Consider the following 23,265-nt stretch of genomic DNA (forward strand, 5'->3'; position numbering starts at 1 on the left):
TATGTCTATTTATTCCAGTAGACATTTTGGATTTGTAAAACTACATGTAAGACAGTGGGCCCTACAGCATGGCTCCTGTTCCTGTAACAGCACGTGTCTTCTGCAATTCTGCCCTCCTAATGCAAAGCAGGATCACTTTCTGTACTGCAAAGGGAGCTTTTTAGCATTACCGCTGTGCACTCTTTTTTATGAATTGCTTGCAGCAGCCTCTGGAATTCAATGGGAAGTCTCCTGCTGGCCTGAATGGGATCAAGCTTTATTCCCCTCCCCATTTTTTTCCCAACTTTCTGACTCAAATGAATGCTTTCAAATGCCATTTCTTTAAAAAATGTTTTTTCCAGCAGCAATATGTTTTCAGAGTATTTGAATGGTACTTCTACTTTGCATAGTGCATCAAAGTCTTCATCAAGAGCCACTCTGAATATCTGCTTTAATTGTTGTCATCCAAAAATCCCGTACTAGGAGCAGACAATGCCTGAGCTTTCAGATACACAGAGGTTGCTTATTTTTGGCCAAAACAAATCTCTTGGTTTGTTTTTTTCCTTATTGTCGTTACATCCAGATCAGTATTTTTAACAATTTAGTGCCTGCTTGTGTCATATCTAGGTGCATGCAGAGGCCTGTAATTACAGCTATGAGTATACTACAAGACAGAGAGCTTATTATTTCAAAATGCATATAACCCTCCCAAAGAATGCTCTTCTCACAGTGTTCCAACTACCTCTTACTTTAAAAGATACGTGTGTATTATACAGACGTGTAAAATATTGTCTGCACTAGATCTGGCTACTCTTGCTCTAGGAAAAGAGAAAGGAAGATAGTGTCAGTTTAAATCCCTGCTTCTTCAAAATTCATTGCTCTTAAACACCATGCAGATTCTCTTCAGGAGACCTGAACCTGGTTTTTTTTTTTTCTCCTTTGCAGCAAGTGTATCATTAATAAGAGCAAGTTAGAAGTGCTTTGCATTTCATCTTTCTGAGGATTCATCCACTGGTGCATATATAACTGACAGTTAAATTAGACATATATTAAAATCAGTTACTGAAGTCATCCTCTGTCTTCCACTGTGCCCAAAGCTTGTAATGGTCTGAAACCAGCTAGAATATACAGTAATTGTCATTCAGTGAGAGTCTATCCTAGAAAGTCATGCTTCAGTGGAGAAGACTGAGTTTCCATTTGAAATCAACAAATTAATCCAAGACAGGTATCTGAAAGGGCAAGTTTAATAGGAAGCAGCTACTGGGCTCTCAACCATGATAAAATGTTATTGCTGTTTCCCTGTAAATTGGCTGGGAACATACGATACTCTCTGCATAAGAGCTCCATTGCTGTTCAAGAGATATACTGCTCAAGCTATCAAAATGATGACAGTCTGCCAGTCCCCATAACAACTTGCCATTGGACATGGTAAGAGCTTGTGCATGCGCGTGTGAATTTACAATTACCAAAATGTTCTTCTCCCTTATAAGCAGAAAAGAAGCCCATGTATTAACTGTACTTATAATAGAGCAAAAACAATTGCTTTCCTCAAATCAATGCTTCTTCAATAACATTCCTAATGAGCTGAACGGCAGAAACTCAGCAATGGACACACATACCAAAAAAAGGTTAAAGCAGGAACCCTTCCAGCCACTGCTAAAAACTCAAGTTTTGCTGAGCTTTGATAAAACCACATACCGAAATTTTCATACCCTCCTCCAAGAGTTCAGTCTGGAACAGACAGAAAAATTGAAATGGTACCTCACAAAAATGATACATCCTGGTCTCATTTTAAGGTGTAACAACAGAAGTAGCTGAGCTGTTGAGAGAGTTTCTCATCTCAAGGTGCTTCAGATAAATATCACACGACATTGCAAATATTCAAGCAGAACCTTAGGACCCTTCTACAACAGCTAAAAATGCCAGAGCCACAGTGCTCCCAGAGGAATTCTTTTTTTCAAGGCACTCTCTAAAATTTGCCATGGGGATGTGCCCAGGGCTAATCATCCCTCAGCCTGCAGCATATGCTCCTTTCTACGCTGTTGACTCCCATTTCTGCTCATGTCTTCCAGCTACAGCCCAGCGGTACACACAGAAACCAGATCTAAAGACTGAAACTACATTTAGAGTCAGCATCAGAGAGCAAAGTTCTTTTATTGGTTTTCATTTTATGAAAGCAAGCGGGCACAAATCCATATACAGTAAAATTGCTTAGGAAAAAGCTGTATTTGCAGCTTTTGATATAAATCCGGGTGCCACTGCAGTCCCTCATCATAGAGACAACTTCCTCTTCTGTTGGAAGTAGAAATGTCATTTTGCAGGGAGGTTATTGCCACAGAGCCCTTATTGCTCTCCTTGTCCCTTATATCCCAACCATATTAAGCAATCTTGCCCTGTCTTGTGTCACCACATAAGCCCTCCCCTGACTCTGTGCAGGCAGTTTCTGAAGGGACCGCAAGCTGCCTGACAGGCAGTAACTTCCATCTGATCTAAACACAAGCCAGGTATCAGCAGTATTTTAATTTCCGAGCTTTATTTTGCTAGTATTAGACATTGTTTCACTGGAACTCAGTTACTGACACTGAGATGATCAGCAAAAAGAAAAATAGTCTCTGCCTGTGAACTATATCACTTAACGTTTTTGTTTCTTATTTGTGAAGTTTACATGTACTCTGTGTGTTGGTTTGAAACAGTACGTCAGTACAGTATTTTCCAATATGCACATTATCCATAAAACCATATAGTAAAATCTACTCAAGATTTTTCTACTGACAAGTTGCACTACCATGCTAGAAAAAAAGAAAATACAAATGACAATGTGAATTCATTTCCAGAATGTCTGCCACACCTTCTAACTTTTAGACATTCATAGTAGCGACATTCATAAAGCATCAGGAAATTAATGGAAAAAACAAAACAAGCCTTTCAGTGGTCAGAACTCAGGGTGGATTTTTTTTTTTTTAAATTAGTTATGGAATCTAAATCAAATCACTTCCAGTGCAAATGAACACCTTCATTAGTAAATGAAGATGTTTAGTAAATAAAGATGATGACAGAGTAAAGTAGAAAAGCAAGTGGAATATAAATGCAGCAATTACATAGCAATATTGCTTATTTTTCTGTAAGTTTATTGTGGAATTTTTGCTCATTAATGTCAATTTTCCTTCCTCCTCACCACATTCTATTTGCTACTTATGTTGAATTTTGGAACAATTCTATAATTTTAAATATCAAATAAATAAAACAATAGCAGATGTAATTTAAAAATGTGAAATGAATAAAACAGTAACCCTCTGCTTCAGAAAATGAAAATTTAGGCTTCATGGTTTACGAAAACATTAGAGAAGAGGTGGTTTATTAATAGAACTAATATCACACTGTTTTGAAGACTTAAGCTCAGACTATATATTTGTTTCTGGAAGGTGCTGTAATACGACTTTCTAGTTACATTTAGTTCAGTTAGCAATATTTTGAATAACTAATTATCCAAAGTCCCTAAAACTCAAGATTTAAATGATGTAGAAGATATACACAATGCATGACATGAAGATATTTTATATTCTATCTAAAAGTTAAGAACATGTCTAAGCTCCACAATTCCTATTATGAATTTTTTAGATTTCCAGTGTCTTTTACCATCGTTAGATCAGAGTCAGAATTCCTTCACCAGTTACGCATCAATCTAATAAATCACGTTCAACTTCCTACTCTCTCCAGACTATGCAGCCACACAATTCTTTTGAATTTTAGACTTGGAAAAAAATCTGTTAGTTTTATTAATATAGCAACATTTCTAATAATTAGAATTGCAATTGTTAACTTGTATATTACAAATTTGTACACACCAAAAGTAGAAAAGCTCTTATTCTAGTTACAAGCAGAAGTGATCTTCTCCAGGATTTAAATCACAACACATTAAAATCAGTGCAAGGGTTCCAAATGACTTCATAAGGCTTTAAATGACTGCCTCTGTCTTAAAACTCATGCTGTTTCGGACTAAATGAGATTTTGCTCTTTGTATAATTTGGGTTACAATCAGCAGGTTTCTTCTGCAGTAAGTACACTTCCTTCTTAATTACCATGATTGTAGGGTAGGGAGATTTGTATATCGCCACCTTCACACTGGATTTTTGCTTACAAACGCTGAATACAAATTCAGCCAAAATTTAAACTGGAAAAGGGCAAAATGAAAAATGAAAATTCTCAACCCCTTCAAGCTACAATGACTGCAGACACCAACCCATCCTGCACAGTGCTTATACACCCAGAATATCTGTCTTCCAAATCTCTTGATTTTATTTTATATAATTCCTATAGAAGTAGATAAAAACATAATGAAAAATCAGTTACATATGCTTTATTAAGTGAACCATGACTTAAAACAGAACCTGATGAAAGCTCTGCACTACACTGAATTACAATAGTTGTAAACAATGCTACTGTTTTATTATGGCTTGATGCAGACATGCTTCAGTATCTTACAGACTCTCAATTTGAAAATGTAAATGGTACAGGATATTGATAAACCAATTAGCACTGATGCAAAGCAAATTCCTCTTTTATCTCAATTACAACATGACAACTTAATAGGTCAAGATAGTCTAACATCTGAGACAAGGGCAATTCAATAAAACAACTGCATCTTGATATGGTAATTAAGAGGAAATGTGAATCCATTACATTGCCTCGTGTATGTGCACATATGTAGGCTTATTTATTTATTTATTTAAGCATTTGATGCCCTCTTGCTGATTTTAGAGTGCATCAAATCCACATGAACACACGGTCTAAAGCCAGTTGATAAGTATCTACAATATCTGTAGTTTTAGCAGGCCAATTTTAAGGATGCAACTGTGCGGATAAATAATTCATGAAGAGCCTTAAAACATACTCAATTGCAAGATAATGTCTTCCAACATAGGACTTCCCTGTCTATAAATTTGCAAATTATTTAGATCTGGCTAAAAAAGTTTATGAAAGGATCGAATACTGTGATATGAACTGGTACTTGCATGTACTCTATTAGAAAACAAAACAAAATCTCAAAGGCCACAGCAAAATAAATAGGTTACAATTGGAAAGGAAAAATAATTTTGTTTGAATATGCTGCCACTTACAAGTCAGACGTACCAACTGCTAGAAAAGAAATGCTAGTCTTAGCATTGGCAAGAGTGTAGTGGAGCATACTCCAGCTTTTTGACAAAGTAGGAGCTTTGATTATGACAAATTGCAGTGATAATGTCAAACAGAAAGGTAGATACTTTTTTATGCTTTGGTCTTCATTTAATATACATACTGTACTAGAGGTTTTAATTTACAATGCATTTTGGACTAATTTGGCAAAGTAAAAGCCAAGAAGAGCCATATGGGAGTATAATACTCTTAATATACTGTACATTAGCTTAGAATGCAAACACAAAGTTACCTCTATATTACCTTTGCATGTTTATAATGCAAGACAGACACTGTACATTGCACTACAACAGAACAAATAAACTCTTAACTTCAGATGCAGAATGCGACAAGTATACAGCCAATACAGGAGAATATTCCTGTTCTGAAAAGCCCTACTTTACTTAAATAATCCCTTTAGCATGTTAATGGCTTTATAAAAGAATTTCTGGAAAGCGTTTATCTATGTCATCTAATCATCCTTGTCTCAGCAAAAGTCAGCCATAATCCACAAAAACTGTTAACACAGAAAAAATGCTTGCATCCAATACAAAAGTCAAACAAACCTGATTCCAAGATTCATAGCCTCAGCAGTTCCAATCATACTGATGGCCAAGAGCATGTTGTTGCAGATCTTTGCAGCCTGAAAATAAGTTAAACCATCAATTACTTTCTGCATTTTCACAGTCCTAACATGGCAGAATCTTCTTTAACTAGGTCTGGGACACTATGGTTAAATGTGTCCCGACAACTCTCTTCTAAAGGTAGCACCAGAAAGCACAAATCTATGATAGATGAAGTCAATGAAAGCTGCCCTGTGGCTCCTTCAGAGATTAGGAAATATTTTTTTCTTAGTCTAGTAGCTTGGTTAGCATACGTGGCATGTAAAGGCTCTTTGTCCTTCAGAACATTCATTAAATCTAAATTTAGAAGAAACAAAATCAAAATCTTTGTCCTCTAAGGAGTATAATCTCAACAAGCCAATGTGGAGAAAAGCACCACATCAGATGGTTTTTGTGGTAAGCTATACAAGTTATTTTACAAACACATGGTTGAAGACAAGTGAACAAGCAAAGGAGTATGAAGATACATTATCATGCATTTAGTACTGGAATAAAAGAGTAGGTATCATTAAAGAAAACCAAAGCAACAAAAATAAAAGACTGAGATGACTAGTAACCCCTCAGGAAGCATTACCTGTCCAGTTCCAACGTCTCCACAGTAGACCACATTAGAACCCATGCATGTCAGTAACTCTTTGGCAGCATCAAATTCTTGTTCTACTCCACCAACCATGAAAGTAAGGTTTCCAGCTCGAGCAGCTCCAACACCTGAATCAGGACAACATTGAATTTAATATCACTATTTAAAAAAACTGTGGTAGTTTATTCTACCAGTAAGGGTCTGATGATGTAAAATTTATGTGCTTAACACTTCACTTACGATAAATCTCCCAAAGCCTAAGTAAAAGCAAGCCTACAGTCCCATTACTTGCAGGATCAGAGATCTTAATTCTCAAACATTTGATGAAGATAAAGCCACCTTATCTTTCAGGCATACTGGTGGATAAACAATTCACAAGATTTACAGACAACTGGCAGTATCACTATAGTTTCATACAAAGAAACAATCAACCCTTCCCTGCAACTTTGCACCCAACAAAATTCACTGTATCTGAACTACTAAAAAAAATATCTATTTTTTATAACTACTCTGCATACAACTATTGTCAAACTACTGCTCAAAGTTAAGTCTGCTTCTACCAGCTTTTCCAAACCTAGGCTAATTTTTATCAATGCTTTCTGATTTTCATGTAATTGAACATCTAAAAGACACAGACATATAAAACCATTACTTCTGAATCCCTGCAGTTTATTACATTTCTAATCTGAAGCAAAATTCTACTTAATTTGAGAAACGTTGAGTTTCCAACATAAAAACTTAACACATATACAATGACATAAAGAACTATGTAAAAAAACAATATAAAAATGATTCACACACACAAACACACTATACCCAGTTTTATTCCTATAAACCTGTCCTGTCTTTATCATAGGTCAGTAAGCACACAACATAGTTCTTTGATTATATATTTCCTAAGCACAAACCCAGCAATTTTTTCCATGAAATATGCTATTCCTCAAAAGAAGCCCAATTCTAGTAAGAATTACTCGTACATCCTCCATCTCCCCATCCCCAACATTTAATGGATCGAACTGCTAGGAAAATTTGGCCCAAACTGATGAACACAGCTTCCTCACTATTTTTCACTCCAGCAAGAAGCATAGCCCCTGTATATTTTCTGTTCTATGCATCAAACTTGGTCTGTTAGCATGTACATCTGTAGATAACAACCTACTTTCAAATTAAATGTGCTCAACTAGGTACAGTGTTCTTACAAATAGAATGTCCCAGTGAAACAGTTTGTGCTTCCTCCACATGGCAGACCATTTGGATTTCATTTCTACAGTAAATCAGGCTGCTCTCCAGCTATGGTTCACAGTTCTTTGTTGCCAACTAGCTACCATAATAAACATTAATAAATATTAATAAATGTTTCTATTGAAATAGTTTCCAGAGTGTAACTGGAACTGCCTTCAGTGAGCTAGTTGTTGTGTAGTGACAAGTGAAAATGCACTCTTAAAAAGCTTATCAGTTGAAGACAGAGCTTTTTTAAAAAATAAGCAAAGAAACAAAAAATACAATCTAACCTCAAATAGCAAAAAAGTTATTCTGTTAGAAATATATCCTACTTAAACAGGACATTTCTGTTTTCATTGTGCCCCAGTAATAAATGAAATTATGCAATAAAAACAATAGAAAAAACAATAAGGCCACAACTAAGCCACCATGGCAACCAAGTTTTTGCACAAAAAGTCCTGCTAAGGTGAGCAACCATACCAAGCTCATCAGAGCTTCTCTCAGCTTAAAGACTTAAGGCCCTGTAAGTGCTGCACCACAGCTAAAGAGTGAAGCAGTCAGTACTGGACTTCCTTTTCGACATCAAGGGCAGTTACACTGCAGCTCCTCACGCTGAAGAATTTGAAGAGTTTTTGATAGCTTTCCCATTAAAATTTCAATTGATGTACTGTCTTTGTGCAACTGCTCTGTGTGACTATGTCTACCAATGCCCCTTTCTGTATCTGTCAAGCATTTATTTCCCCCATTCTGCCTTCCAACATGTATCTCCTTTTGAAGTCACTGAAGAATTTCAGACAAATTTGATAGATCAAGCTCTCAAAAATAGTAAATACCTACCAATCATGTGAAAATAGGCAACAGAGAAAAGAGGCTTCCACTGAAGAAGTAGCTGCTCAACCTACATTACCACCTAGAATCACAGAATCACTGGATTGCTGGGGTTGCAAGGGACCTCTCAAGATCAGGAAGTTCAACCCTGCTGCTCGAGCTGAGGCAGGTTGCCCAGGACCATGTTCAGTCGGCCTTAGAGTGTCTCCAAGGATGGAGACTCCACAGCCTCTCTAAGCAACCTCTTCCAGTGTTTTACTATCCTAACAGTAAAAAAGTGTTTTCTTGTGTGTCAGATAGTCTTTCATGTGTTTTAATTTGTGCCCATTGCCTCTTGTCCCGTCACTGGGCATTACTGAGAAGGTTCTAGCTCCCTCTTCTTCCTTCTATCCCATCAGGTTTTTATACATGTTGGTAAGATTCCCCCTAAGCCTTCTCTTCTGGCTAAATAGTCTCCGCACTCTCAGTTTCTCCTCATATGAAAGATGCTTCAGTCCCTTCATCATCTTCATGGTCCTTAGCTGGACTCACTCCAGTAAATCTGTATCTTTCTTGTACTGGTGAGTGCAGTAACTGGAGCATCCAGAAGAACTCAGTCAGGTCCACGACTTCAAAAAAAATCAGTCTGTACATACAACTGTTGAGGTACTGAAATATCGACTGGTAAAGATCTTCCCGCTTAGGTTGAGAGACACCCTATTTGCAGCCAATCCTTAAATCTCACTAGAACAACTCCTCCTTGGGCAACTCACAAGAACTGTGCTAAGGGCAAAGCCCAGATTTAGAGCTAACACAAACAGGTCATTGTCATCATGTTGGCTACCAGTTTACTATGTACATGACCACAAAGATTGCTACATTAATAAACACAATGATTTTCATTCCATTCCTCTAGCTATTTTTATTCAAACCACATAATAGCCTTTACCACTAATCCTGTGATCTGACCTGCAGCAAATTAAGTAGACAATTTAAGTCAAAGCTTACAAACAAAATCCAGTACTATCCATCATAGGTCAATAGCCTTGTATCTAGATTACAGACTGCTAAATAGCTTCAGAGAGTCATTTATTAGAGCAAAATTAATGCTGACAATAGTTTTCAGCTGGTTAATCTTCTGACAGCTGCACTCTCTCACTTGTTCAAACACATTTCACATAGAAAAAATAAATTAGGTAGAAAAAAAGAGCAATTTGTTGTATAATGCAGAAGGCTTGGAAAATTCTCTTTTTAAAAACAAAAACCTGTTTCCTTCAGGGTAAATTTTATCATCTAGGGTTCTTACCAACTATCAGCTATTTTATCACAAGCAACACAGCGAATTTATAACACTGGCAATTTAAAAAAATTCCGGCAGGGAGTCTAAGAGTACAAGAACTGTAACTTCAGCTAAAAATAGAAATAAAAAATCATTAGACAAGAATGCACAGCTTTATTTCACAATCACAGATTCCTTACCAACAACACAAGCCAGTAAAGTATTATCAGCTTCTAACAGTAAAAAGAGCAATGAAGAAAGCAGCACAGCTAATACAATTTTAAAAAGCCAATGATTTTTTTTTATCTTTTGATTTTTTTTAAAGATCTCTTACCACCTAAGAGATGTATGTATGTACCACTGCTCATTAGGGTCAAAAGTCCTTCAGAACAGATTTGTTCTTTCTAAAATACAAAAAGCCTCTTCTCATCTTCAGGGAATGGTTTTCTGAGAAACTGTATTTGTGATTAGCATATGAAGATTTCCTCTGCTGCAAAGCAAGACTGCTGGAGCCTGTGGCTGCAGTCACAGAATCACAGGTTGGTCAGGGTTGGAAGTGACTGGAAGGAGCTCGGCCCCGTCCTCCTGCCACCCACCCTTAAGGTGTTGGTACGCACGGGTGAGACCCCCCTCGGCCTTCTCCAGCTACACAGCCCCAGCTCTGCCAGCCTCTCCTCACCAGGGAGGTGCTCCAGGCCCCTCACCAGCTCCGCAGCCCCCGCTGGGCCCTCCCCAGCAGCTCCCCGTCTCCCGTGACTGGGGAGCCCAGCGCTGGGCCCAGCACTCCCGATGGGCCTCACCAGCCCGAGCAGAGGGGCAGGATCAGCTCCCTGCACCCGCTGGCCACGCTGCCCCTAACGCGCCCCAGGCTCCCACCCGCCTTCTCGGCCACAGGGCCACCGCTGGCCCGCGGGCAACCGGCTGTCCCCCAGCACCGCCCGGCCCTTCCCCGCAGAGCTGCCCCCCAGCAGCCCACCCCCAGCCTGTGCCGGTGCAGGGGCTGTCCCTCCCCAGGGCAGGACCCCGCGCTGGCCCCTGTGGGACCCCATGAGGTCCCCTCCCCCCGGCTCTCCACCTGCCCAGGCCTCGCTGAGGGCAGCACGGCCTGCTGGTGTCCCGGCGGTTCCTCCCAGTGTGTGCCATCGGGAGACCTGCCGAGGCTGCGCTCCGTCCCCTCAGGTCACCGATGACCCAGCTGAACAGGACGGGACCCAGCGCTGACCTGGGGCACAGCGCTGGCTACAGGCCCCCGGCTGGGCTCTGCGCCGCTGGTCGCAGCCCCTGAGCTCTGCCCTCAGCCCGCGCTCAGCCCATCACTGCCCGCTCACCCAGCCAGCTCCTGAGCTTGCCTGGGGGCTCTGGGGGGGGCACTGCCAAAAGCCTGGCTCAGGTCAGCGTAGGCACCACCGACCGCTCTCCCCTCATCTACCAAGTCCTACGCTCAGCTTCTCTAGGATGATCCCCCCACACCTGTGTGCAGAAGGAGGTCGCACCAGCAGATCCCACAGAGTAGCTCAGCTCCATGTCAGGAGGTCATAACACCATCAGAGTTTTTCCCAGAGATATAAACTGGCAGGAACAGGTTTTCAAATATATATGATAAGAGGTCTAGCTAGTGGAGAGACATGCAAAAAAATGTATCTGGGAAGAACCATGTTGAGAAGTTATAAAGTAGTGCTGCAGTACTTTATACCACAGCATATAACGTGGAGATGGGTTTCCTGCTATGGTGCAAAAAGGTTTTGGAGTAAGATCTGAAAAATTAATTTATTTTATCAGAAGAGGTACATAAAGAACTGGTCTTCAAACTATCCTGTTGCTTCTAGCTGAGTTACATGTGGGGCAAGGATTAGTTCAATCCACGTGCTTCTCACTTTCATTGCCACTGGACTGCTCCATGAACCTGATGCAGAGTGGTTCCCAAGTTCAAAATTTTAGATGAAAATGTGAATAATGTGAATGGTGACTTAGAAGCCCTCATATGACAACAGAAACTGGTCCCAGCTATCCTGGGACAGTTTGGAGGTGACTTCGAGTTTTAGCCTCCAGGCCTGGCAGCCTAGTTCAGTAGCCAAGGCATCCTGGCCTTCCATATTCACTTTTCATTGCTTATTACAACAGTATTTAGTGTGTTAGAAAAAGTCTTTTTAATTGGCCACTGATGTTTCCGGTACAAAAAAAAAAAAAAAAAAAAAAAAAGGAAGTCTTACCTCTATAGTTACATCATTAAAGCAGCTTGGCTTCAATCACCTTGCTTATTATTAAGAATACAATTTGCTAGAAAAAAACAATGTTCATGTAAAGATGTGACAAGAGAGTATCTGCTTTTGGTTTTAATGCATTTATTGTTAAAAACAAATGATACTATAAGGCTATGTGTCACAGCATCATCACAGTGGTGATGCTGAAAACGGTTATATTGCTGAAAACACAAAGCACCCAAGCATATCGCTGTGCCAAAATATTTAAACCACTGTTGCCTTGCACCTGCAGACAAAAAAATTTGTTGCTGACAAAGTTGAGAAGAAAAACTGAAACAATGTGAATACAGCTGTTTCAGAGACTCCAAAGGACAAGCTGGACATGAGGGCTGTAACACCAAGAAGTTTAGGCAAAAAAACATCTATTTTGTCATTTTTTAATTCAACATACTCTATTGAGCACTTTTAACAACTAATTTTGTGATCTAAACTGGAAAAAAAAATAAACAAGAAAAACAGTGCTAGAGTTTTAATCCTGTCTCCCGTTTTACAATGTTGCACTCTCAAGTGTAAGAGTTGAGGCTTTGCCTGTTGCGCTTTGGGAAATGCAAGGGAACACTGGTCCTTTATTCCAGTATTTTTGCAAAAATGCAGCTTAAGTGACTGCAGTTGCCTCAGACAAGCAGGTTCTTGTCATGTTTGCTCTCTTTCAGATAGGTTGAACTTGAAAGCCTGCATCTGTGTATCTTTTGTGTGTGTGTGTTTTTAAGGACTAAGCAATTATTTTTAAGTACCTGCCAGCTCACATGAAATACTTTGTCTTTTGCAACTCACAAAAAGTTAAAGGAAGACACACAAGGAAAGATTAACAGAAAAGGTTACCACTGTTTTGCTACATATATAAATGCAAAACTAATTAAAAGGCACGTATAGGCGAAATCAGCTACAAATCCCTACTGGAAATAAATGCAGAATATTTTAAACCACACTATAAATTTAAAATAACAATGAGGATACTACTTATTTCATAAAATATAAATAGGGTATAATTTTTTTCTACTTGCTCCATAGACACCGTCTGCCATCCTCAATCTTTTTCCAGGAAACACACACATTAAACCGTCTCAGAAAAAAAAGCCCACAACAAACCACCACTCAGAGCACTTGTGTTTCTCCCTATTGCAAAAATCAGCATCAAAGCTAGACCTATGAAGCTATTCTGCTGCCATATAACTAAAACACAGTAAATCACTTAATTTGCTCAAAAGAACTTAAATGTTTTAACCAGTCTGCCATCAGCGGAGATAAAGAAGAGGGCCGATGGGACCGAGCAGCAATGTGAGCCGTCTTTAAAATGCAATTGTTCTAATCATTTTCTACAGATGCAGCCTCACAAGGGGCTGCTGTCACAGGGACCATTTACGACTTGTTATGGTGTCTCTATTGTTTACCAGGACGTTTGCTAAAAAGGCGACAGCTGGGACAGAAAGCTGCTCCTCAACGAACAATATAATCCCGTGAAAGTAATCAACAAATTTAAGGGTGTTAATTAACTTTACACTTTATCATGTTCAATTAGTTGTCCTTTCTCAAAAAGATTGCCGTGCACAATCGGTTTAGAGCGTGCCATGTTTGATTTGTAAGTGATCACTGTTTCTGTTTCAAAGTCCATGTCAGATGTTCTCTTGGGTTTTGGTGACACAGATGAATGGCTCCGCACATGTTAGGGGGTGATCTGGTTTAACATAAACCAGCATAACATAACCCCTTGTTAACGTATTGCTGGCCTTTGCAGAGCAAGAACAGAAACGCCCGTGCACACGGACGCACACATACATGCATAAAACCCCTGCAGCAGCACCACAGACAACGACTCAAAGTTTCATTTTTGCTGAAACGCAAAGACACAAATAAATGGGCAATTTTTCATCATTATATCTCAAAGCAAGACTTGTCTTACAGGGGCACGCTTGGGATCATTTCTTCCCAGCAAGATCCCTAGTTCTGCCGCATTATGTACTATGCACAAGCGCCTTCGTACATTTTACATAACACACGCTGCCTTTTCTAATGGCAGCTGAGCAAACGCTGGGTAGATGCGCTAACTTCTTGTGTATATCAAATTCTGTGGTGGCTTTTAAATACCTGTACTGCATTTATAATGGCAGAGATTCTAGAAGAAAGTTGAATTAATCTATTATTAAAATTTTCCCTTTAACGCACCATTCCTGCTTGCTAATGGGACAAGGCAAAGCTCATGATGAAGTGACAATGTACTTGGAAGTGTGCCTTAATGAAAGTCATTGCTGTTTTTCTCTTCTGATAAATAGAGCTTTGCATCACCGTATCTCATAAACTAGTGATGTTTGAACAAAAAGGGAAATGGAGGTTCAGGTCAATGCTTTGAAGATTTATACAGCTAGCACTCAATATTACTCCAGACCAAAGCACGCTTATGGAAGTCGAAGCATCTCTTCACAGCATAATTCAATTTACAATTTCTTAAGAGTATGGCTGTACAAAGAAAAAAAGTCTAGCGGATTTTTATTCTGCAGCAACCAGCAAATTAAATACACATTAGCATTGTTATTTAAGCAGTTACGTCGTACATAAAAACAAACTGCAAAAAAGCTCACCCAAAGCCCGAAACAAAAATGCAAAGAAAGCCCAATGGAAAAGTTGTTAACTCTGAAAGCTAATAATGGACTAGGTTAAATATTTAAGAGAAAATTATAGACTATATCAGAAATAGCTGAAACCACAAAACAAAGCAGTAGAAAACACTAGTTTTCTGCTAGGAAGATCTGCAGGGAGAAGGGAAGCGGTCGATAGATCCTTAAATTGGACGCAATAGCTGTTCTTCTATCCCAAGTTGGCAGCTGCTACATTTGCAGACCTGGTTCATTATTTACCCATAATGACCATCAAGCTCCAGTCAAAGTCAGATCACAACAACTGTCAGCAGCTCTTTTAATTAGCCTTCTTTGAATTCAGATAAATATCACAATAGCCCAGCTTCTGCTGAAAAAGCAACAGAAGACTGCAAGGAATAAGCTGCTCTGACTTCCTAACAAACAGTATTGTGAAAAAGTCCAGAGAATATGAAGTTGGTTGTTGTTTTTTTTTTTAATTGAGGAAGGTATGGTGATGTGCACATTATTATTTTTCCCTCACGCAATATTCATATCACGACCTACAATTCCTGTTTATGTGCAAATTTGTGCATCTCAAATGCCAACTCCAAGCGTTACTCCACAATCAAAAAGGTAAACTTTAAGAGATGGTTTACAGGTACTAATTAAATCTCTAACCTCTGTGAAATCATATGTTTTGAAAGACTGAATCAGAATTAAGGAATGCACATATTAACAGGATTATCCTCTCTCCTAATTTATCTCCTTCTGTTTGTTTATCCTCAGGGAACATAATCTTCTGTTGCATCAAGCCACTCTCATTCTCCCTGTGTCAGCAGCAGAATAATAATTCCCTCCTCCTCCTCCGCTCCCCCTCCCACAAGCACAGGCAAGAATGAAGGCGAGTGGATCAGACTGTGTGCATCAGCATTAATGCTCAATGCAGCTATTTTCTTAGTAGTAGCAGAGACTGAAAGAAAGATGTAAGAGAGGTGAACAATATGCTACCTGTTCTGGGCAGCCCAGCAAGAGAGGGAGAATTAAATAGTTTGCCTCCTACAATAACCTGAAGGCAGAAGATGCAGCCTTCTGTTGTAAGACTGCTGTAATAGCCTTTCTTTAGCACTTCCGTTGCTGGGTCCCTGTTTTGCAAGATGCTGTCCAAAGACAAAAGACAGTACCAAACTCTCCAGTCCCACATGCCAATCTGAGAAGTGTTGCTGTAAACGAAAGGATCTTCAAGAGCCTCAAGGAGAATACACTTAGGGTTTTACATGAATCATGAGGGTACATGTATATAAACAATAGGTACATACATGTATTATAGTAGCCTAAGATATCCCTTTTGGGCACAGAAAAATTATGTAAACATCCCCAGGAACTGAAGGTAGGAAGTAGTGTAGAGGAAAGGATAAAGAACTGATTAAACAAAATAGGCAAAATGGTAATGAGAAGCTTTATGCTTTTAAAGGAAGCCCTAAGTGGAATTGTATAGGGATTAGTACTTGAACTTGGCCACGGATGCTAGAATAGAAATCTTCAATCTGATTTAGATATATTATAGAAGGACATCAAAACACAGAAAAGAATATATAAATCACACAAAAACTGAGTAGAAGCTGTTTTTAAGGCAGTTTAATATGAGGGGAATGCACCAGGAAAATTTTACGAGACAGTATTAAGTAGCAACTGATGTCTCCAAAAGGATTAGCCAAAGAAAATAAGTTGCAAAAGGCAAATACATACAGAGGATACTTTAACTTTTTCAACAGAAGTACAAGCTGGAAGGCCTGATGAGATCGTTCTGTCTGCAGCATTTTTCCTTAAAAGCACCACATTTAGTTCTAGTCATTGTAAGTCAAACAGAAATATCAAAGCACCTGAAAAGTTACCAGGTAAAAAGGTTAACAGCACTGCAATAAGAGAGGAAATGAAGTACAATTGATTAAGTTATTTGCTTATTTTTAATATCCAAAATACTCTATCAAAAACATTTTAAAACAGTAGTTCGAATCAGTCTTTTTTCCTATTCTCTCCCTTTAATCCATACTCCACCATAAAAGGCCTAGACAACAGAAAAATTCCTTAGGTGTTCTTGCTGAAGTACCAGATTTGGCTACTTCTTTACCCATTCCTAATATTTAGTTACATGGTCCAAATGTCATTTGGGGCTGCAGACCTATACAGAAAGATTAAAACACAACACTAAGTATCTACAGTTGTGGACAGCAAAACTAACTGCACAGAACTTACCACAGTTCAAAACAAGTATTTCATTTTTTATCTGAACATCAGCAAGAAGGCTGTACAGCCAGTGAAGAATGGGAGCAGCATATTCCATATTTCCAAGATATCCAAGCCTCAAAGCGGACTTCAGGACAGTCCAAATGTAAAGCACAAGGCACTAAGCTATCTGATCAACCATTGCTAAGTTCTGAGTAAGCACAGCATCAAATACAACAGAAATATTGAATACAAGAGAAACAAAGAAAATAACCCATCATCTTCGTGCCCAGTGCTACTGTTTGAATTTCTAAGAGAAGATCCAAAAATGAAATATGAACATCACACAACTTCTCAGATACGTGGGCCAGCGCTAACCCCCTGCACAACAATTTAGCAAACAGGCTCTAGCACTATTCCTGTCTTGCCCAGATGAGGCTTCAAGTCCTAGAAATAAAATTTCATCTCAGTCACACAGCATGAAAACAAGAGTAATTTTTGTCTGGCATTAGAAAGGTGACAGAGCTGCATATTTAACACCCATTGAGGTCATCACAACCTTTTTCTTCAGAAGATTCCACTCTATGCAGCAGATCAGCAACCAGAAAATAAGACTGTGATGGGACTATAGGAGAAAAAGCTCAAAGGGATGAACGTCTATAATGTCCCTTTAGAAAGAGAAGGTAAAATCCCAGGAGAGCTGTTCTATCTGCTCTAACTAGAATCCACAGACAATACCAAAATTAACAACATCAAACCCACAAAAGCTTAATATTTGTGTGGGATAGCAAAAGCCACAAATAGAACCAATAGTCCACCCTGCCGTCACAACTTTTCATCTCATCTCTTCTGACTGAGCAACATACAGGCAAATTCATGACCAACAAAACCAGATGTGTGGCCAACCTTGCTGAGCTCTGTCAATTACAAAAAGCAGTTAGCCATACACCACTACATTTGCAGATTTTGCTAGTTGGACTTGAATGTCTCTGTATGCAAAGTATGAAATACTTACGCATTCTGCCTTAACTCCACAGTAAAATGCAAGCATGTTTACATGGCATCATGGAATAGCTATGTAATTGCTGAAACCCTTTTATTATCAAAGAAAAAAACAAGAACTTTTGAAGGAAAAATAAACGAGGAATTTTTAATATTATTGTTTACATTATTTCTCCAGTATTGGTACAACCATAACAAGCAATTAATCCCTTTAAAAAAAAAAAAAATACTTGAAATGCTTTAGTCCTTTATGATTTTCTTTGACATGGTATTCTCATATAGGTCCCCAAAAGCAACAAAATACTGTAGCATGCTTTTTTGCTGAATAACAAAGGCATTAAACACATTGCAAAAAAAAAAAATCACACCGAAGTATGCATTTAAACTGCATTGCTCAACAGGTAGGGGTTAAAGTGTTCTTAACAGAATGTTTGCTTCTTAGAAAGCCAGCTGCAGAAGCCTAAAGTCATGCAGGTAAATTTCTATTGATGCATTCATAAGTCCTTTCCTTTATATAAGAAAATAAAAACATCGTAAACACAGAAAAATGAAACAATAAGCATTAAAATGAGTCGGAACAGCATAGCATACCTATTCCTAAGCATTTCTAGTTCACCTTAGAGCTGAAGATGTAGCAATGCTATACGCCAGTCCCAAGCAGTAGGGGTATATTTACATTCACAGCATTTAAAAATTAGCTAGTATTTAACAGCAGGAATATAACAGAACTTTAAAATAAAATAGCAACATACAGCCAGAAAGAAGTGTCAGACAGGTAATTTTAAAATAAATCCATCTGCAGTATTTTCTGCTAGAGAGTTGCCCAGCTGTGAGTTTTAATTTTACCTGTTTCTGGGTACAGTCTATGACAGGACAACTGATAAAGCTTTACTAACTGAAATCGGAAACGAACGCTTAAATAATAGGACTGTAGACCGCATTGAACATTTTTGAATGAACTTTTGAACCTTGTCACTGTCATCAGTGGTATAAGACTCAAAATTTTTTCTTAGAATCTGAACCACTGTCAAGAGTGCATTGCTTCAGATATGTCCGTCCTTTCTGCCAGCACTTTGGCATTGAATCTTGCCACTGGATACAGTAAACAGCCCACACGGTCCATCTCTCAGCTTCTCCTTTAAAATATATGCCTATTCTTAAGCATGCCTAACTCTACATCCATAAAGTAACAAAGCATTTTCTGCTGCCCAGTTTCAGCATATTCACAGTTAATTCTCAAACCTTTTATTTGGCACTGAAAAGACAAAGCAGTGTAATAATGCAAGATGACAACTGCTAGAAAAGCTGCCTAAACTGGAAAGATACAGAGCTTCCTTTTAAGGAATCCCTTTGTTACAAGGCCTTTCCCAGTTCTATTTCCTGTTTAGGGAACCTCTGCACATAATTCCATTATTACTCCTCTGCAAAACAGTGTATCTCTTTCAGGCGACAAGATTTAGCTTTGCCATCCAGCCTAAAATGCAATGTACTTTTCAGTGTTCTCAAATGTATTTGATACCACTTATCCAATGAGTTCAAACCCTGGTAATTTAATTAAAAGTCATACTTCTTTATGTATGAATTAATTTTAAGTTTAGTATGGAAATATTTTTAAAAAGAGAGACTATTTTTATTATTACTTTTATTATTTCAGGATCAGCACATATGCAATCATATGGTTCAAATTTACAAATCTTTACTTGCTCCAAATGCTGCACTTCCATGAAACAAAACACATTTTCATATTTAACTGTACTAAATGACAACTTCAGGAGACCCAGTATAAAATAATTCATGTACCTCCTTTTCCCCACTACCTGTAACTGTTCCAACGCTATAACTTAGGCAATTTTGCACAAAACCAAATTAACCTTTTTTCTTTAATGTAAAGTATCTAAAGTCAATACTCTCCCTGGTTTTCTATTAAAAAAAAAAAAAAGAAAAGAAAAGAAAAGAAAAAGAGTGCATTTTGCCTATGAACAGAATCAAGAGGGTAACAAAGTTAATTATTTCTCATAATCAGTAATTATGATTAGATAAGAGAGTCTTTGGTAATGAACTGCTCTAATGATGGAGGACCTCCATCCTAAGAAATATAATAGTACATTAACATAACTGTGTATGCAAAGTATATAGAACCACTGCCACAGTTAACTTGTCATTGAATGATTAAATAGGAATTCATAATTAGAAAAATCCACAGTGTAATTTATTGGCCTTCCTGACAGTTCTGGTTCATTAGAAGTTGATTACCGAACAGTGACCCCTAGTGGCTCACAGCTTTTTCATGCTATCTTGTTTCTCTTGGCCGTTTTAGATGCTATTTAACCGGGGGGTGGGGGAGGAAGCAATTGGAGGAATTTAAAATGTTTCCCTTCATAATTCCTATTTTTTTTCCTTCTCTTAAAGTACATAGTGTAGCAACTGCTTTAGAAAAAGGTTTCACTTTCTGTAACCATTTACATGAAAGTGTAAAAATGTACATATTTGTGAATCCCCTCCCAACTTCTCAGTTTTAAAGTTAATACTGAGGTTAGCATGGTTCTCATGCTAATTAATACTTAAACACTGATTAAACATAATGCCTTCTAGAAAAAAATACTATTTTAAAAAATCACTTCTCCAGTGAGGTTACAAAGACCTTGAGAAGTTCATACTTCAAGTAAGCCTTTGTACCAAGAGTCACTTTTGCACCAAAAAAATGTTATACTGGCTCAGATGGAGGGGGCAGAGGACAAGGAGGGAGGAAACTCCCCAGTTCTCTGCTCCAGGTAGTAGAAAAAAAGCCCAACATTTCACATTAATTGCTAAACACATGCCTTGCAAAACTCTTAACTCAGATTTCATTTTTATGAATGCAACTTAAATTTTAAGTAAGATTTGCTTTAAACTGCATAGCCTTTTAAGCATTAAAGAGTGGAATTTCCCCTCATTCAACATAATTAATCCACTGTTAAGCTATTTAGGCAGTCTTCTATTTTAAAATTTTCCACTATGGTAGATACGCTTTTTCTTGCACTAGGACAGTGGCTTTTTTTTAAAAAGTATGAACGTTTTTAACAGGAAGTAGCACATCTGAAACTAATATAGAAGCCCCTGAACCCCAGCGTTAAATAAAAATCCATAGTCAATGAATACAAGCTATTTAAATTTCAGTTGTTTTCATTTTGCATCTTGTTCTTTTTCCAAAACTAACATTTTAGAAATGATGCACATGTATTTTTCTTCACTTTTGTCTAACACAGAACTGGCTACAAAAATTCTGTTCCTTTATCGGAGAAAAGCCAGAAAATAAATCGCATAGTCCTGTTTCATACATAAGATTTTTTTAGAGAACTACTCCAGTCTCCGAAATGGGGAGAAGTCCGTCATCCTTGTACGCTGGAAACACCTTTAACAATTACTATAAACGGAGAAATGGATAGCTACAGGATAGAGGTCCCCACCCCAATTTGCGTGTGTGTGCGTGTGCGCGTAGATGCACGTGTGAACACACACACAGAGGATTCTAGCTGTTTGTGGCGATGATTTAATATAGTGACTGGATAATGAGCTGTGCTCCCCGCAGCAAGTGAATCACCATTTAATGCTATTATCAACAGTTCATGACCCACCGGCATGAAATGTCAGCCTGATTAATCTGAACACTACTGACCTCAGAGAGAAAAAGCTACCTTATTGTCAGAATTTAATATATAATAAAATAATACACAGGATACAAATGCCTGATCAAGCAAAGCCATTAACAGAAAACGTACTTTATTTTGCTCTATTGTTTCTTTTAAACTCGCTAAGGCATTTTTTTTTTAATTCTAAATAAATACTTTTGTCTAGTGAAGCAGGAAGCAATCCATTAGGACCTATTATTCTGATGTACAGTGAAACATTTAAAAATGGCTGTCCAAATACAAACCCCAGGTTGATACAAATAAGAAAAAAAATTAGAATATGCTAGTGTAGGACTTGCTACTGTCAATTTGTATCAGGATATGATCAGAAATGTTTCTTGCTTTTCTAAGGTCACCATGGCAATAAAAATACTGATCCATAAATAGGAAACGGTTTGCATGAGTGATGCTGCATAGCTGACAGAAGAAAGCTACCTCAGGTTAATAAGAACAATACACTTTGAAACAGTTAGAAACTTGTGCCAGTTATATTCGTGAATATAAGGGACACCCCACCCACCCCTCACCCACCCATTTTATTATATTGACAATGAAGATTCTTGCTTTTGTAATTCAGTATCATGATAATCATGCTATAGCTCCAGTCAACACAATTTTTATAAATTTATCTATTATCTGTGGAGAATAAACCCTGAAAACAAGAAACCCCCCACATTTACCAGTCATGATGAGGTTAATACAATTTTGCTATCTCTTTTCCACGTCCCTCTCTAATTTAACCTGCCTAAGAGTCTTATAAAAAAATGCAGAACTTCTAAGCCAGCTTTTGAAATTACATTAACTGACATAAGCATAGTAACCACTACGGTTTATTGTTAAAATGCAGTATTGCAAAGTAGATGAAAACTGCTGCAGTTACTTTTAAAAGGAAAACCGCAACAGTTTCATCCCTCACTTTGTATTGTTGTCACCTGGTACTGAAAGGGTTAAGGGTTTTCAGGACAAGGGACTAGAAACGAACTAGGTGAAATCCCCCAAACTGCCCACATGTGAATGGAATGACCGTGGGTGAGACAAGAATGATTATGCCAAGTATTGGCTTATAACCACTGGCAGTTGAGGAAAGAAGAACATGTCAAACTGACTTGACTAAAACTTGGACAAAACATGAACCCCAATGTCTGAACTCCTAGTTCAGAGCTCTGCTGGAAATTTAAAGAAGGAATAAAAGAATTCTGGACACCTACGCAGGAAAGTAATTCATGCTGCCAGCACAGACATATGTTTAAGCTTTGCTTTTCCATTCAGAAACCAAACAGTTCTTGTATGCCAGCTGACTAATAAGTGTTGGCTTGTTTTGCAAAGGCTGTCCTATGTAGCTGCAAACACTGCTAGCTGCAGTGTGCCTGAAAGGGTAATGATATCCAGCAGCAGTTTAAAACCCCTTCTGCACACCTCCTCTGAACTTACAGAGGGAAAGAGGGGTTTGCCATACAGTACAACGGCCACGGCACGTTCACTCCTGGAAACATCAGACCTAGTACTAGGAAGTGTTAATACAGAGGCGGCTGTACTTAGGTCTCCATCAAGCACAAACCGTTCACCTGTCTGCTAGGATGCCCCAAATCCTTTCTGTTATCTGAAAGTGATGACCGCCTTCACAGTCATGGTGCCCTTTTACTCTATTGTAGATTAGCTCAGCTATGAGCCATCCTTGAAGGGTAAACAATTTTCTCATTTTAAGCCACATTCATTTTCTGTTTTCAAATTTTTTGATTCAGAAAAAACCAGACTGCATTAGAAATGCACTGAATCATAAGCACTGAAGAGATGCAATTATTGTGAGTACTGAAGAATAAAGTCAGAGAGTAGCCCAAACCCTCCCATTTTCAAGTATTCTCTAGAATATTTTGGCA

General features: G+C 38.3%; 1 protein-coding gene across 1 annotated transcript in view; it reads right to left on the reverse strand.

The window, feature by feature from the left end:
• HIBADH (3-hydroxyisobutyrate dehydrogenase) overlaps window positions 1-23,265 on the reverse strand; it is an 84,931-nt gene that overhangs the window by 7,527 nt on the left and 54,139 nt on the right. The window contains exons 5-6 of the mRNA XM_055805732.1: window positions 6,349-6,482; window positions 5,718-5,794 (exon numbers count right to left, since the gene is read on the reverse strand). Of these exons, the coding sequence (XP_055661707.1) occupies window positions 5,718-5,794; window positions 6,349-6,482 (211 nt within the window). The remainder of the gene's footprint in view (window positions 1-5,717; window positions 5,795-6,348; window positions 6,483-23,265) is intronic.

This window comes from Falco peregrinus, chromosome 5, assembly GCF_023634155.1.
Source record: "Falco peregrinus isolate bFalPer1 chromosome 5, bFalPer1.pri, whole genome shotgun sequence".
NCBI classification, from domain to species: Eukaryota; Metazoa; Chordata; class Aves; order Falconiformes; family Falconidae; genus Falco; species Falco peregrinus.